The 14,627-nt window shown below is 44.5% G+C and overlaps 1 protein-coding gene across 19 annotated transcripts in view; it reads left to right on the forward strand.

The window, feature by feature from the left end:
* Tenm4 (teneurin transmembrane protein 4) overlaps positions 1-14,627 on the forward strand; it is a 2,881,475-nt gene that overhangs the window by 2,825,810 nt on the left and 41,038 nt on the right. For 16 of the 19 annotated variants that reach the window (XM_074081868.1, XM_074081866.1, XM_074081845.1 and 13 more), the window contains 3 exons: positions 1,645-1,665; positions 9,807-10,039; positions 14,236-14,390. In XM_074081868.1, the coding sequence (XP_073937969.1) occupies positions 1,645-1,665; positions 9,807-10,039; positions 14,236-14,390 (409 nt within the window). The remainder of the gene's footprint in view (positions 1-1,644; positions 1,666-9,806; positions 10,040-14,235; positions 14,391-14,627) is intronic. The other 3 variants (XM_074081920.1, XM_074081932.1, XM_074081976.1) reach the window with 1 other exon arrangement.

The raw sequence follows: 14,627 nt of genomic DNA on the forward strand, positions 1-14,627 counted from the left end.
CCTTTCACCTGGCCATACTGAGATGAGGCCCAAGGCCTAACCTAGGTAGTGCCTCTCTGTCTTGCAGGAGCTGCAGAACCAGCTGGCTCAGCCCTTCCCCTCCTGCCTGTGAGCAATGGAGCATAACTGCACATATAGCTTGGGAAGGGCCCGGTGTTTTGCATTTTTCTCTATGCTTCCCCAAGCCAGATCTTTTTACAACCAAAGCACTGTCATAGGGTAGGCTCTGGGGTTACAGAGAGCTGTGTTTAGAAACAGGGTAGCCCCACTCTCCTTTTCTGGAGAAATTGCACAAGATCCCTCATAGAAATTTTAGAGCATGTCTCCTGGGTTGGAGCTACGTGATAGCTCCAAGAATAGGCCTTGAGCTGGAAAGCCTTCCTCTCAAGTTGGGCTTCTACTGTGTGCCAAGTGTACCAGTTCTGTGAGGTGTTCATTAACATTGCCCTTTGATAAGTGAGGAAAAATAGGCTCAAGAAATTTGAAGCGCTGTCCAAGGTCTATCTTCTAGAATGGTAGACTCCAGTCCAGAAAGCATTACACAGCTCTGCCTCACTAAAGAATAAGGGTCACTCTGTCCTAATGCCTTGTTGTTACTCTCCACTGAAAGAATGTCATTCTGCACATGTAAAAGGAGGGTGAAGCCTGCTGGCTACCTGACAGCTGTCATAAATCTTGGAAACATGTGATATCCACCCCCTTACCCCCCCCCCACACACACACGAGACAAATGAGAGATGCTCACAATCTGTGGGCTCCTAGAACATTAGGCTGAATGAGAAGTCAGCCACCCGTGGAATATTCTCTGCTTTCTTCTCTTTATTTTGAGATTGACTGGCACAGACATCTGTTAAGGAAGAAGGAATCTTTCCTGCAGTCAGCTGCACACATGTACTATGATGAAAAGAGCCTTGGACCAGGGGGTTGGCTCCCCTTGACAGAGAAGCTGTACAAATGTGAACAAAAAGTGGACTCTCTGGGCCTCCATTTTCACACATTCCAAATAAGCCATCCTATTTTCCCTGCCTTCCTTCCATAACTGTTGGGAGGGCCATGTGGAAAAAAGGGAGGAATCGATGAAATGTGGAAGGAGAACTCAATCGACATGTTATCATTTTGATATATTTTCCTCCAGTCTTTTCCCCTAGGCCTGTTTCCCTAAGTCACACCCTCCCTTCTAATTACAGTAGATCTCCAATTCTGTATCCTATTCTGAATGGCTCTTGGTAGGCTACCCATGTTTTGATAGCTCTTGTAAGGCAGCATCACACAGAGACACAGAACAGTGAGCCCGTGGATCTCTGGGCATGTGTCTGTAGAGAGAAGAGAACCGACTGTTCCAATCTCTGTCTTACCCTTGTTAAAGCAGCAGAATGTGTCAGGCTAGTCCTTTTCCCTGAAGTCAGCAGTGTGGTGCAGGTGGAACTGTTGCCTCCTCTATGATATGTAGCTGCTTGTAAGTGAACTCACTGACAAGGAATATCCAATATAAAATATATCAGTGTCATAGCTGCTAAGTCTTTATTTATTACAGTATTGTACAGTGCCATTGCTGTCAAGTTTTCAGACTGCTAATAATGCCTCTAACCCTGCTGCTAACACCTCATTCTTTCTTCTATTCCCTGCTCTCCTGTCTTCTGTCAGAAATAAAGATTTCAGACATAGGTAAGCCAACCAGTGGAGAATTTCCTGTCTCCCCCCAGCCTTGTTGCATGTTGTATGGTAAGCCGCACACGTCGATTTCAGATGGCTCAATGGCAGAGGAACCCCATGTTACTGGAGCTAAGTGGGAATAATCAGTGGTGATGAGAGGAAGTCATTAATAATGGTGGGGCGGGTGGCAGGAGCCTAAATCTGTAGCAAAGTGAGACAGTTGCCCTGCATTCTGTGAGCACGGTAGACCAAAGCCATAGGGAAAGAATTTAAACCTTGGCCCAGTAACTGAATGCCACAGTCTGCTTAATCCTTAGAATAAATGAGGATATCACCCATACTGTGCGCAGTGACTTTGATGACCACAATGGGAGGTGCTGAGAGCATCATGATCAGGTGAAGAATCTGAAACCAGACAGGTTTCATATCCCAAAACCAAGGCACGTGGAATACCAGTGACCCCGCCAGAAGGTGTGCCAGCAGTGAGAGAGCAGGCCCCAAACAAAGCTATGACACAGAGTAGACTGGTCACGTGATACTGCAGCCACTGGGAGTGGGTCAAGTAATTCACACAGAGAAAAATGACACCTGTCATTGTAGCATTCATCTAACTCCTGGGTTACAGAGTCGCCGATCCTGCACACACTAGGGTGATTTGCAAAGTAGCCATGGACAGATGGAGCTATGGTTTGCATAGCCACAGAAGTGGTTCTGAATTATCCATGTGTGGCTCAGATGGAAGTGGCACATGGGCTGGTGCTAAACTGGGATAAAAGAAAGTCTTTGGGATGGTAAAAGAGTCAGACAGACCCTAAACCTAATAGTTATTGACTACTTCTATAGAGGTATGCTTTCATGTAATAATCACACATCTATTAGCAGTACTTGGTTTCTAACTCAGGGCCTTTTGCTTGTTAGGCAGATGCTCTACCACTTGAGCCAAGTCCTAGCACTTTTTATTTTAGTTACTTTTCAAATAGGTTCTTGAGTTTTTGCCTGGGCAAACCTGGACTGTGATCCTCCTATATATGTCTCCCATATAGCTAGGATGACAGGCATGTGCCACCATGCCAGGCTTATTGGTTGAAATAAGGTCTCACTAACTTTTTGCCCGGATGACCTTGAACTGCAATTACAGTCCTCAGTAGCTGGGACTGTAATCATAAGCCCCTGCACCTGGCATTTATTAAAATAATAACTAACATGTATAGAGAATTCACTGTGTAGCAGAGAAAGTTATGCAGTTTATACCAATTATAACATTTTATCCCCAAACCATTCTGTGAGGTATGTACCCATGATTGATCCAATTCACAGACGAGAAAACTGCCCACTTGTGTACCTTGAAAGAATGGCCTCATGTTTCAGACCATTTATTTCTATTGTGAGGTTACTAAAATTGCTGTAAGAGTCACAAAGGATGTTTGTAGTGTTCAGCGTTTTCAGGCACAGGGAGGAGCTCCAACAGCGGTCGTAGTACTGCTACTAATAACAACAGCAACATATATAGTATATCTTGTGTGTGATCATAAATATGATGCCTCTACCTTTCCCAAAAAGAAGTTGAGTCCTCTTACACCCAAAGATTTACTAAGGTACATTCAGCAGAAATTGGGCACCAAAGTAAAAAAGAGGAAACACATCTGCAATTGTACCTCATACTAAACTCCAAGCTTCACGGCAGCCAGAGTAAATAGGAAAACATGATTATCTTCTTGGTTCACATTATCAGAACTGGGAAATATGCCCACTTCTCAGAGGACAAATATTCTCACTCACACTGAAATCCGAGACGCTTAGGAAGATCTGTGTGGGTGATACTGAACAGTGCATTAATACGTGTCTGCAACTTAAGGTTGCAGAAAACATAGAAGTACATTTCACGTGAAGATCTTGGATTAAAACCTAGCGTTTAACACTGAAACCATCAGTCAGTGGCTAGCTGTCTGGGACACACCTACAACACAGCTGAGAAGTCTTGGGCCATGTGACTTTAGGCTGGTCACACAGCTATTCTGGTTTCTGGTCTCATCCTCTATTAATTGAAAGACACATGGTTTGGGGTTTTGTTTGTTTCTTTGTTTCTGATCTTCAGTGGTCTTTTCATACATCAATGATATGATTAAAAATTTCTGCATTTTCTGCAAGACTGCAGTTGAGGGCACATATTATGCAAAGTTCAGTATCAAATCTCACTGAATGTCTCACATTTCCTCAAAGTGGGCATGTTTTCCATTTCTGATGATACAAGCCATGAAGGTAATCGTGATTTCCTATTTATTTGTGTCTGATCTTCAGTGATCTTTTGATATATCCATGGTATGATTTCCAAACTGGCTAATCTAAGTAGACAGGGCCCTCCCACCATACTCCCTTGGGGTCCACTTTCTGCCAAGGTAGATCATACCAGTTTATTACGACTGATGCACACAGAAATGAAATAATCACCCAGCCCCCCATTGTGATGGATCAGGCTGCTTCAAAATGGTGGAGCAGGATCTAAGGTCACTGCATTTTACTTAGCCAAAATCTGTCATCTGGGAAGATTAAATCTGTGCTGCATTATAGGGTAAGTCCCAGAGGATATTTCAAAATAAACAGGACATCTGCGCTGTTAGCAACACCTCTAAACCTTTCTACGTTCTCTCAAGTCATTGTTTTCTCAAGTGCTAAAAGCTATTTTTAACGTGAGCTAAAATGGAAGGAAAGAGATGTCACTTTCTGTTTCAGTTTCTAAAGACAATCAGAAGACCAGAAGCCTGGGTTCCAGCTGTGATTTTGACTGGTTCCTATAGACTGGCAAATCCCTTCCTCTGGGCCTCAGTGTCTCCCTCAGATTAAAGATAGTCTAGAAGTTTGTCTCTTTATCCATTAGCTGAGGCAGCTAATAGCATTTGGTGCCACAGGGTTGACTTGGCCTATGTGTGATCCCCCAGGACAGCCTTATCTCTGCCTGACTTTTTCAGCTGCTCTGCTGGGCACACCCAATACTGAAACCCACAATCCCTTGGGCATCTTCTTCTGTGAACCAGACATCCTCACCTCTTCCCAGATCTCTACCTAGGGTCAAGGAAGAACATTGCAAGCCTGCTCTTAGAAGGACCCTCAAACTCAAATCTTGCTACACATTTTATATTAACTCAAAAGAGTCCTTAAATGTCCCAGAAAATAGGTTAGACAGGACAACACTGAATCTGACATACTTAGCTTTTCCATTATGCACTAACGATAAACATTCTGGAGGTTTCTCAAGATAACCAGCTTTGCTTAAAAGTTCCCATTTACTGGGCATTTCATTTTTAAAGGATCAGACATTGTGCATCAAGATTTACATTCTCATGCAATTTTTGCCCTCAAAATAACCCTCTGAAGTAGGTGTGGTTATCCCTATTACTCAGATAAAAAAAAAAGTGAGGCTCAAAGTAACAAAGTGAATTTTCCAAGGAAACTGAATGAAATAGGTAGTAGAGCTGGTATTTGAGCCCTTGTTTGTGCAGCTGTAACTTGTTCTTCCCAGTGGTTCTGAGAACCAGTGAATCAGATCTTGCCAGGACTGCCTGTGATGTGGATGCAAGATGCTCTTTAATACAAGGCAGATCTGACTCTGGGACAAAAGGAGAATTCTGACTCGGAAGTTAGAGAACAGATCATGTTTTGTCACAAGAGACTCCCAGGCTCTTAGCTCTTACGAGGAACTTCCCTACCTCTCCCAGAATAAGAGTAGAACAAGGCCTGACTTCAGCTCATTAACTTCAGGAATGGCACCTTGAAGGCCTCTAAGATTTTATGTCATTTCCAGAGGGACCAAGATTATGTGTGTGGAGCTAGAAAAGAACGCAGGTCCCCTGGGACTCCTGCAGCAAACTCTGGAAGGAGGATTGTGATCTGATTCTGTGCCAAGCTCCACTCAGGATTCTGGAGGTCAGAATTCAATCAGGCGTGGTCCCTGGCTTAGAAGTGCTCCCATCCACAGAACCAGACCCAGAATCTCAGCTGTAGGCTATCTCCCACTTCATGCCCTCAAAGAACTTTTGGTTTGCAAAATCTGAGTCCTTGCTTTCTCAAAGTACAGACAAGCAACACTGGCATGCTCTGAGAACAAACCAGAAATGTAGACCCTTAAGAGCTGAAATCTGCGTCTTTAGCAACATCTCCAAGTGGCTCCTATGCACATTGAATTTAAAGCACTTCTCTATAAGGCTATGATTCTCAAGTCCAACTGTGTCTCAGAGTCACCTGGAGATATCTCAAAGGCTCTTCAATCACTATTAGGTAAGGCTTTTTCTTCTAGCTTTCCTGGTAATTCTGTTGTACAAAGCCATCTATACAAGACCATTAGCAGAGCTTCCTGGGAACACTCCAACCAGAGAGGCCATATTCATTCATCCACTCACTCATGAGTTCAGCAGAACTTTCTGGAGCACTTCCTCTGCATCTGCCCAGTGGGAAACACTAGAGACTTGAAGTCAGTCCCTATCCTGAAATAGTTCAGTATTTCACTAAGGAGACAGACAACTAAGCAGAAAATTATATTTAAAAGCACTACAGAGCTAGGAAGCCATGGCTCAACCCTGTAATCCTAGCTACTTGGGAGGTGGAGATCAGGAGGATGGTGGTTTTAAAGCCAGCCTCAGCAAAATGTTAGCAATGCCTCCTTTCAACCAATGGCTGGAAATAGTGGTACATATCTGTTATCCCAGCTTCTCAGGGCAGCACAAATAGGAAGATCACAGTCCAGGACTACAGGGACATCAATCAAGACCCTATCTCAAAAGAAACCAATGCAAAAAGGTCTGGGAGCAGATACTCAAGCCTAGAAGCACAAGGCCTTAAGTTCAACTTCCCAGTACTGCCAAAAAAAAGCACTACAGATACTAAACATATAATCTGCCTAGGCTGCAATGGAAACACAAGAAGGGTATGGTGGTTCTACCAGTGGGGAAGAAGTGGGTATCCAGGAATGATATTACAGGTGAGATAATGTTCAGGTTGAATCTCCAGAGATGGGCAAGTGCTCCCAGGGGAATGAAGACAATGAAGACAATGGCGCTTTGTAGGCCCTGAGCGGCAATGTGGAGAAGTAGAAAGAACACAGACTTTGGAGTCAAGCAGATCTGGGTTGAAATTCACTTTGTCTGTGGTCCTAGTCAAGTCATTTTAACTGTCTCAGTCTCATCTTTCTAAAAGAAAAGAAAAGAGTGAGCACCTGCCATATATGATAATGGTAAGGAAAATGAGGCTATGCGTGTCAAGTGCTTGACAGAGTCTGGGACAGAATCTGCATCCATCGAGGGCGTCAGATGTATTCAGATCAGTGATTGTCATTTCTGCAGCTCTGTTCCACAGGTTGGTGGTGCTGCAGTCCAGGCTAGGTCCAGGTGGGCATCTCAGACCCAGGTGCAACTCCAGTTTCAGGTGGCATGAGGAAAAAATGAGTTGAGGACGGTCCAGAGAACACCACATACTGGAAAGGAGCGTTGATAATTTTGTTTCCTCCAAATGACAAGTCTGTGAGCAAAATAGAGTTGGGACTTAATCATCTGACCTCAACTTGAAGTATTTAGGTAACCTGCCCAAATTAGAACCCATGCCTCCTAGATTCAAAGCCAGTGTTCTTTCCCCTACGTGTAAGTGACCACCAGACCTCAACTTTGTCCTTGAGCACAAAAGACAAGGTCATGGCTCCCACAAACAATTCTGCCCCGGGCCACCATCCCTCCTGGAATTCACCCATCTGAGAAACTGCACATGAATGACACTTCTCCAGGGCAGTGCAAGGTGACATGAGCTGGAAACTCAAGGGGCTAATCTAAGTGGACAGGGCCCTCCCATCATACTCCCCTGGGGACCACTTTCTGCCAAAGTGGATCGTCCCAGTTTATTATGAGTGATGCGCAAGGAAATGAAATAGTCACCCAGCCTCCCAACTGCCATGTGGAAGCTGAAAAATCAGCCTGCTCCACATGGCAGAGCAGGATCTGAGGTCACTGCATTTTATTTAGCCAGAATCAGTATCATCTGGGAAGATTAAATCCGTGCTTCATTATAGGGTAAATCCAAGAGGACATTTCAAGACAAACAGGAATCTTTGCAGTTACGACCCTCCCCCACAATGTAAAGTTAAAGAAGAGCTAAGTAATTTGAATTTAAATACTACCTAAATAAGCCAAAAATGGAGATGTCATTTATTGAAAACAAGCAGCTATTCTGATGGGCTAGAAGGCACCTAACCAATATTGGAAATACAGAAGTGGATAAAATCTAGTCTCCACCCTTCAGATACTGATGGCTGGATCTGGAAGAGAGGCACATGTGTAAATAGCCAGGCATTATGAGAGGTATCCTATAGTCAAGATATGAACTAATCTGAATCTCGGTGCTCAGAGAAGAAAGACCAAGTAGGTTTGCCAGGAAAGGTACCATTTGGAATGTGGAGGAAAGAGAAGACAAGGCAGGACCAGCAGGCGTAGGGCAGGCCTGAGAGCACACAGAGGGACATGGGTGGGTGTTGTTGGAGTGTGGGGTGTCCGCACAGGAGGGACTGGGAAGGTGGAGTAACCCAGCAGGAAGGGCCTTAGGCAATCTGCACTTCCTCTGAAACAGAGGGGAGTCCTGGAAAGGAAACATGGAAATGACATGCTGGCATTTGCATTAGATCGGGAAGGACCATCTGAAGAGGACCCGGGCTATAGACAGAGAGACAGCCCTTGATTTCAGAGGGACAGTAGTAGTAGGCTGAGGAAGAAGGGCCACTGGAGAACACCATGTCATGTTAGTTGAATCCAGGGAGGGAAAACCTTGGGTCTGGATACCTGGCTCTGTTAGTAGTGGTCAAGCCCTGGGATACTACCTAAAGCAGCATAGGATGTTTAGATCTAGACCCTACTCCCCCAAAAATAATATGGTGCCCCAGCTTTCATATATCTTTCACAAAATACCAATTTGTAAAGTAAAATTTTGTTTTTCAAAAGGATCTAAAACCTATATGCCTAATAAATGTACAATGTTGAGATGCAGTTCAAGGGACCAGTGAATAATCAGGCCACATACAGGAACTGAAAATTAGCTTCCCAGAAGGGATCAGTCCAACTCCAATTTGTTTAAACTGGGAAGAAATTTGACATCTGTACCATCGGATAGAGAAACCCAGGCTTAACAAGAAATGCCTACCTTGTAGTCATCTCCAAACGCAAAAAAACAGACAGAATCACTACAAATTAAAGTAACAGTTATGATTTTTGAACACCCCTTGTGTGCCATGCACTGTGCTAAATTTTTGACATTTGTGATTTCATAGAATTTTCCCAAAACACCTACATGGTAGCTATTAACATTCCCATTTTACAAATGAAGAAAACGTGAGTCTCGGGGGGCCCAAGTTTCAGGACCAGGAAATATCAGAGCTGGACTTGGAATCCAGACTGCTTTGATTTCAAATCCTTCTTTTTCCCCACCTGTGGCTAGAGGTGGTGCCTGTCTCCTTAATGCTTCTAACTTCTCTTTCCTCTGCCACCTGAGCCCAGTCTTTCTTGAGTGTTTTCTAGAAAGAAGCCTCATCAGCACTGCTCCTCCTTCTATTTATTTTTTCTTGGGTTTAGCTGCCAATTACAAACTAATCCTGCAACTCATTTATATCTGACGGCAGGAGGGAGGGCCCTGGCTCCTGACAAGCATGCCATGAGTACCAAAAAGAGAACACATAGACACTGGCAGGCGTCAGACCTAGCCAGAGTCTTATCAGTCCCAAGATGGGACCAGGGTACTGTAGGAATCCTGTGGAGAAGGGCTTGTGTCTTTGAACCCTTGGGCTGTTTTTTAAAGTCAGGCACCTCAATGTTTCTAGCTTGAATTCACAGATCACTATAGCAAGGCTCATTGGTAATCTTTTTAAGAAAATATATATTTAGCACCCGATCTGGGCAATCACTGGCACAAGGTTTTGCATTAGTGGTTGTGGGGAAGGATAGTTTGGCCAACCTCTCAGGCCAGAAAAAATTGGGGAGCCATCACCAATTTTTAGATCAAAGTGGAAATTATCCCATCAGATATTTTTGTTTGATTTGAAAGGGCCAGGGGCTCAAGTTGTGCACCTCTATCTACCTGAGGTAGGAGAGGAGGAAGTGCTCACCACTAGCCATGTCTCTGTTTTCCAGTCACAGTCCAGCACATAAATACTACCTGACCACAGACCCTATGAGCGGGGCTGTCTTCCTTTCTGACACCAACAGCCGGCGGGTCTTTAAGATCAAGTCCACTGTGGTGGTGAAGGACCTTGTCAAGAACTCTGAGGTGGTGGCGGGGACTGGTGACCAATGCCTCCCCTTTGACGACACTCGCTGCGGGGATGGTGGGAAAGCCACAGAAGCCACACTCACCAATCCCAGGGGTAAGGCCTTGCTTTTAAGCACTATCAGTAGCATTTGTTGGGGGTGTTTTCCATTTCCAAAAGTCTTACGTGTTTATCATTGCAAAAAGTCTTGGAAATTACCAAGAAATGATGATCCCGGAAATGTTCAGTCTACAATGCATCTCTCCTCCTAGACTTTTTCTAAATATTTGTGTGTGAGATTCACTAAAAATCAAACCAAAGGGGATTACATTAAACAAACTATTTTAGTAACTTGCTTCTTTTCCCTAAACGATATATCATGAACTCTTTTCCATGCCATTACTCTTCTATGTACTCATTTCTAATGGCTTTGTAGTATTCCGTCAAATGGTCGTCTCATCATGTACTTATCAACGCCCTTTTACTGGAATGTGGGCTGTTTCTGATGTTATTGTTATATAAAAACATTCTGATGTGTCATCCTTGCATACGTTCACGTGCTATAGGGTAGATTGACCATAGGTTTCAATTCTGAGTCCTTCAAAAAGTTGAACCTCTAAATGCCCACATTCAGTATTTTGCTTTCAATTATTCATCAGGTATTTACTGAGTGCACAGAGTTCTGTGGCTGCACAGATAAGTTCATTGTAGTGGAATAAATAAGACTTGGATGTGAGCCACTCTGATATGGGAAAGAGGGAGACGTGCTCTCTGACATGCAGGAAGACTTATGCATGGGGCCTCTGAGCCCAGAAAGACTGCTGTGCCTCGAAGTCAGATATCCTCCAGTGCAGCGTTTATGGTGTTGCAAGTCCTATGGCCAGTGACTTGTAGTATCTAAGCCTCGGGGTCCTGGTCAATAGAATGAGGACAATAACAGCATCTGTGCATACCTCCTGGGACTGCACTGAGCATCAAAATTAATATATCCTGTAAAAATGTTATGGATTACATTATTAAAGAGCACCAGATATCAAGGCCTGGCTTCGAATCAAAGCAGTAGTCTCGTGAAATCACACAATCAAAGTTGGGCAGGTTGCTTAAACTCTCTAAGCCTTGTTTTCCTCATCTTTATAATAGGGCTACACTGCTCAGTGACAGTACAGATTAAATATTAGCGGCAATGGAAGTGTCCAGTACAGTAGTGCCAGGCACACAGTAAAATCACCTAAATGGGCGCTCCTATTATTATTGTTACCTTGCACTGTAATACATTGTATCACATCATGGATCATAGCATCATAGCATGTTGAGTACCATATCTGGAGTGGTCAGATGGTAACTCTGTGGTGCAAATACTGTGTCATCGGCAATTATGCTCCCTCCTAATTGTGATTTCCTAATGATAAGCAAGCAGTGGGGAGTGGAGAGAGCACTGAATTTGTATTTCGGATGCTGCATTGTGGTTTCCCTCTGTTTCTGGCTGGTTCCAGGACCTTCTCTTCCAGACCTCAGTTTCTCCTTAGAAATGATCAGGTTAAACCAGGTGTCGGTGGCTCACGCCTGTAATTACGCCTGTAATTCTAACCACTCAGGAGGCAGAGATCAGAAGGATCGTAGTTCGAGGCCAGCCCAGGGAAATAGTTCAAGAGACCCTGTCTCTAAAATCCCAACACAAAAATAGGGTTGGTGGAGTGGCTCAAGGTGAAGGCCCTGAGTTCAAACCCCAGTACCGCAAAAAAAAAAAAAAAAGGAAGAAAAGAAAAGAAATGAGCAGGTTGTGCTAAATGATCCCCAAGGCCCCTTTCAAATACAACATTCTACTCTTAGAATTAAAACAGTTTTCTGAGAATTTTTGTTCTCTCCAGGCATTTCCCAGTTGCTTCCATGCATGTGTGTTACTCCCCCCAAACTCCCCCCACCCCCCCTCCACACACAGATGGAGTGGCAGTGCAATTGCCCAAAAGCCTGTAATTAACCCAGATAGAAATGACAAGGGTGCCACAATATGCAGACACTTTGCAGTGGGGAGGAGAAAAGACGTCCATCTATTTAGCACAACAAAAGGAGGAAAACTGAAGTAATTAATCAGGGGACAGATCACTTCTATTAGCCTGTGCGGCCAACTTTGTAAACAAGAAGCCCAATTGTTCATGGAGTGCTCATCAGTCCTGGCAGATGGGAGAGAGAGAGAGGGCATGGCCAGGCAGACAAGAAAACTCCTGTGTTGGTGCTTAAAGTATGAAATTAATTGACATTCCAGGCAGGGCCACAGGAAAGACTCAGCCTTGAAGCCACCTAGTCCTCTGTGTGAAGTCCTCCCTAGCTGCCCAGCCAGAGGAAGAGTGGTGGGAACAACTGGTGCTCTGGTGGGGCCAGACTCAGAGTTCTCTGCATCCTACTGGCCAGGAAGAGACATAGGGACCCAAGAGCAACAGTCCCAAACCCACAAAGCACCTAGGCTTTCTCATAATCATAGCAGCCATTAGTGATTGCTAAAGGCTAATGATTACACATTAGACAGTATCCCTGCTTTATCAATGAGGTCACTGAGACTTAAAAGTGAAGTAGCTGCCCAAGATAACATGACCAAGAAGCTTCATCATTCATGTGTCCTCCTTTGCAAGCTCATCTTCTGTCGCCTGCCCCAGAGAAAATGGAGCAGAGCAAAAATGACCAGATCCTCCTTTATGTCACCACCACCGCTCTGGGCCTGTCATTTCCCATGGCACTCCACCTGGTTCTGACTCAGTCCTGTGCCTCCCCATCTCGACCTGACTCTCCTCAAGGGCACATCTCCCCTGTTATCCCTGAGATGGGAGATTGATGGGGGGTTGTCTGACTCCTGCAACTGTGGATTATAGTCACAGGAGTGCAAATGACATCACCCATGATGATGGTGTTTAAAAATGTGCCTTGATCACATTTCTAGGAGTGAGGCCAAGCTGCTGTGTGCTTAAAAATAAATAAAACAAAACACAACAACAACAAACTTTCCACTGGCCAGAAGTACCAATCCCACGGAGTGGTTCTCAGACTTTGATATGTGTCCTTGTCACCTAAGATGCTCATCAGAAATGTAGATAGGCATTCAAGCCCACTTGAGATCTTCTAAAGCAGCCATCTGCAGGGTCCATTGCAGCCAGCTCTCTAGCGGATTCTCACACACTCCTAAAAGAGAGAAACAGAGTGAGAGCAATCCCTTTATATGAGAAGTGAGAAAACTGTACAGAGATGTCCATTGACTTGTCTGAGGTCACACAGCTGAGTGAGAGAGAAAGTTAGGGTGAGATGATCTAGGGAGTAGAATGGAGGATTCTGAATATTAATCCTGACTCCTTGTTTTCATGTGCTTTCCTTAGACATTCAACAATATTCTCTACACAAATCCACAGAATTCTTTTTAGACTGTAATGACCTTTTGGAATAAGGATAGAAAAACTACAGGATGATTGTCTTGGAAGAAAAGAAAAAGTTACTAAAGAGGGGATTTGATTATTAGTTTTGCAGGGTTTCAGAAACAAGTTGATTTTTTGGTGGGGGGGCAGTACTGAGGTTTGAACTCAGAGCCTTACACTTACTAGGCAGGTACGCACTACCACTTAAGCCACTCTGCCAGCCCTTTTCTGTGTTGGGTATTTTCAAGATGGGGTCTCTCAAACTATTTACCTGGGCTGAGCTGAAACCACAGTCCTCCTCATCTTTGCCTCCCAAGTAGCTAAGATTACAGGCATGAGTCATTGGTGCCCAGCTCAGAAATAAGTTAATTTAGATCATTCACCATGATTATGAAAAATGCCCTTCCTGCTTCTACCTCTAGTGCTTCATAAACCCCCAAAAGTTATGAAGCCAGTTTCTGTTCCTGGCTGAAGTAAGAGATAGAAATCTCTGGAGAAAGCAAAGTGAGAGGACCAGAACCTGGGGGTGGGAGAATCTGAGAACCTGGGTTCTAATCTGTGAACAAGGCACTCTGAGCCTCTGAGAAGGGCTGGGGATGTAGCTCAGTGGTAGAGCACTTGGCTCGCATGCACAAGGCCCTAGGTTCAATTCCCAGCATCAAAGCCTCTGTGCTTCCATCTCCTCATCTTTAAAAAGACATTGAAGGGTTTGGTTGTGGCTCAGTGCTAGAGCTCATGCCTGACATGTGCAAAACCTGGAGTTTGATCCCAGCATAGCAAAAATGGGGAGAGGGGCTGAAGGTTATGGGAGGATTTGCTCAGATCATGCCAGGAGCTGCTTTGTCAAGTCACAAAACTGAATGCATGAGTCCTTATCTCTAATGCTGTGTTTCTGTTTTGCTTTCCCCACCCCAGGCATTACTGTGGACAAGTTTGGGCTGATTTACTTCGTGGATGGCACCATGATCAGACGCATTGATCAGAACGGGATCATCTCCACCCTGCTGGGCTCTAATGACCTGACATCAGCCCGGCCCCTCAGCTGTGACTCTGTCATGGATATTTCCCAGGTGAGATTTTATCTGCTGGAGCCCTGGACCTGTGCACTCTTCCTGTCATCTGCCACACAATCAACCCACTAGCCACTCTTCTCAGTACTGGACAAGCCTGTAAAAGGGGCCCATTTGGTGCAGGGCCTGTCATGAGCACCCACGGTACAAAGATGTGGAATAAACTGCCTTCCTCCCAACCCACAACTGTCCTGAGAGTTCACCATCAGAAGTAACAAGTATGTGGACATAGTGGAG

Source organism: Castor canadensis, chromosome 1 (assembly GCF_047511655.1).
Source record: "Castor canadensis chromosome 1, mCasCan1.hap1v2, whole genome shotgun sequence".
Lineage (NCBI taxonomy): Eukaryota > Metazoa > Chordata > Mammalia > Rodentia > Castoridae > Castor > Castor canadensis.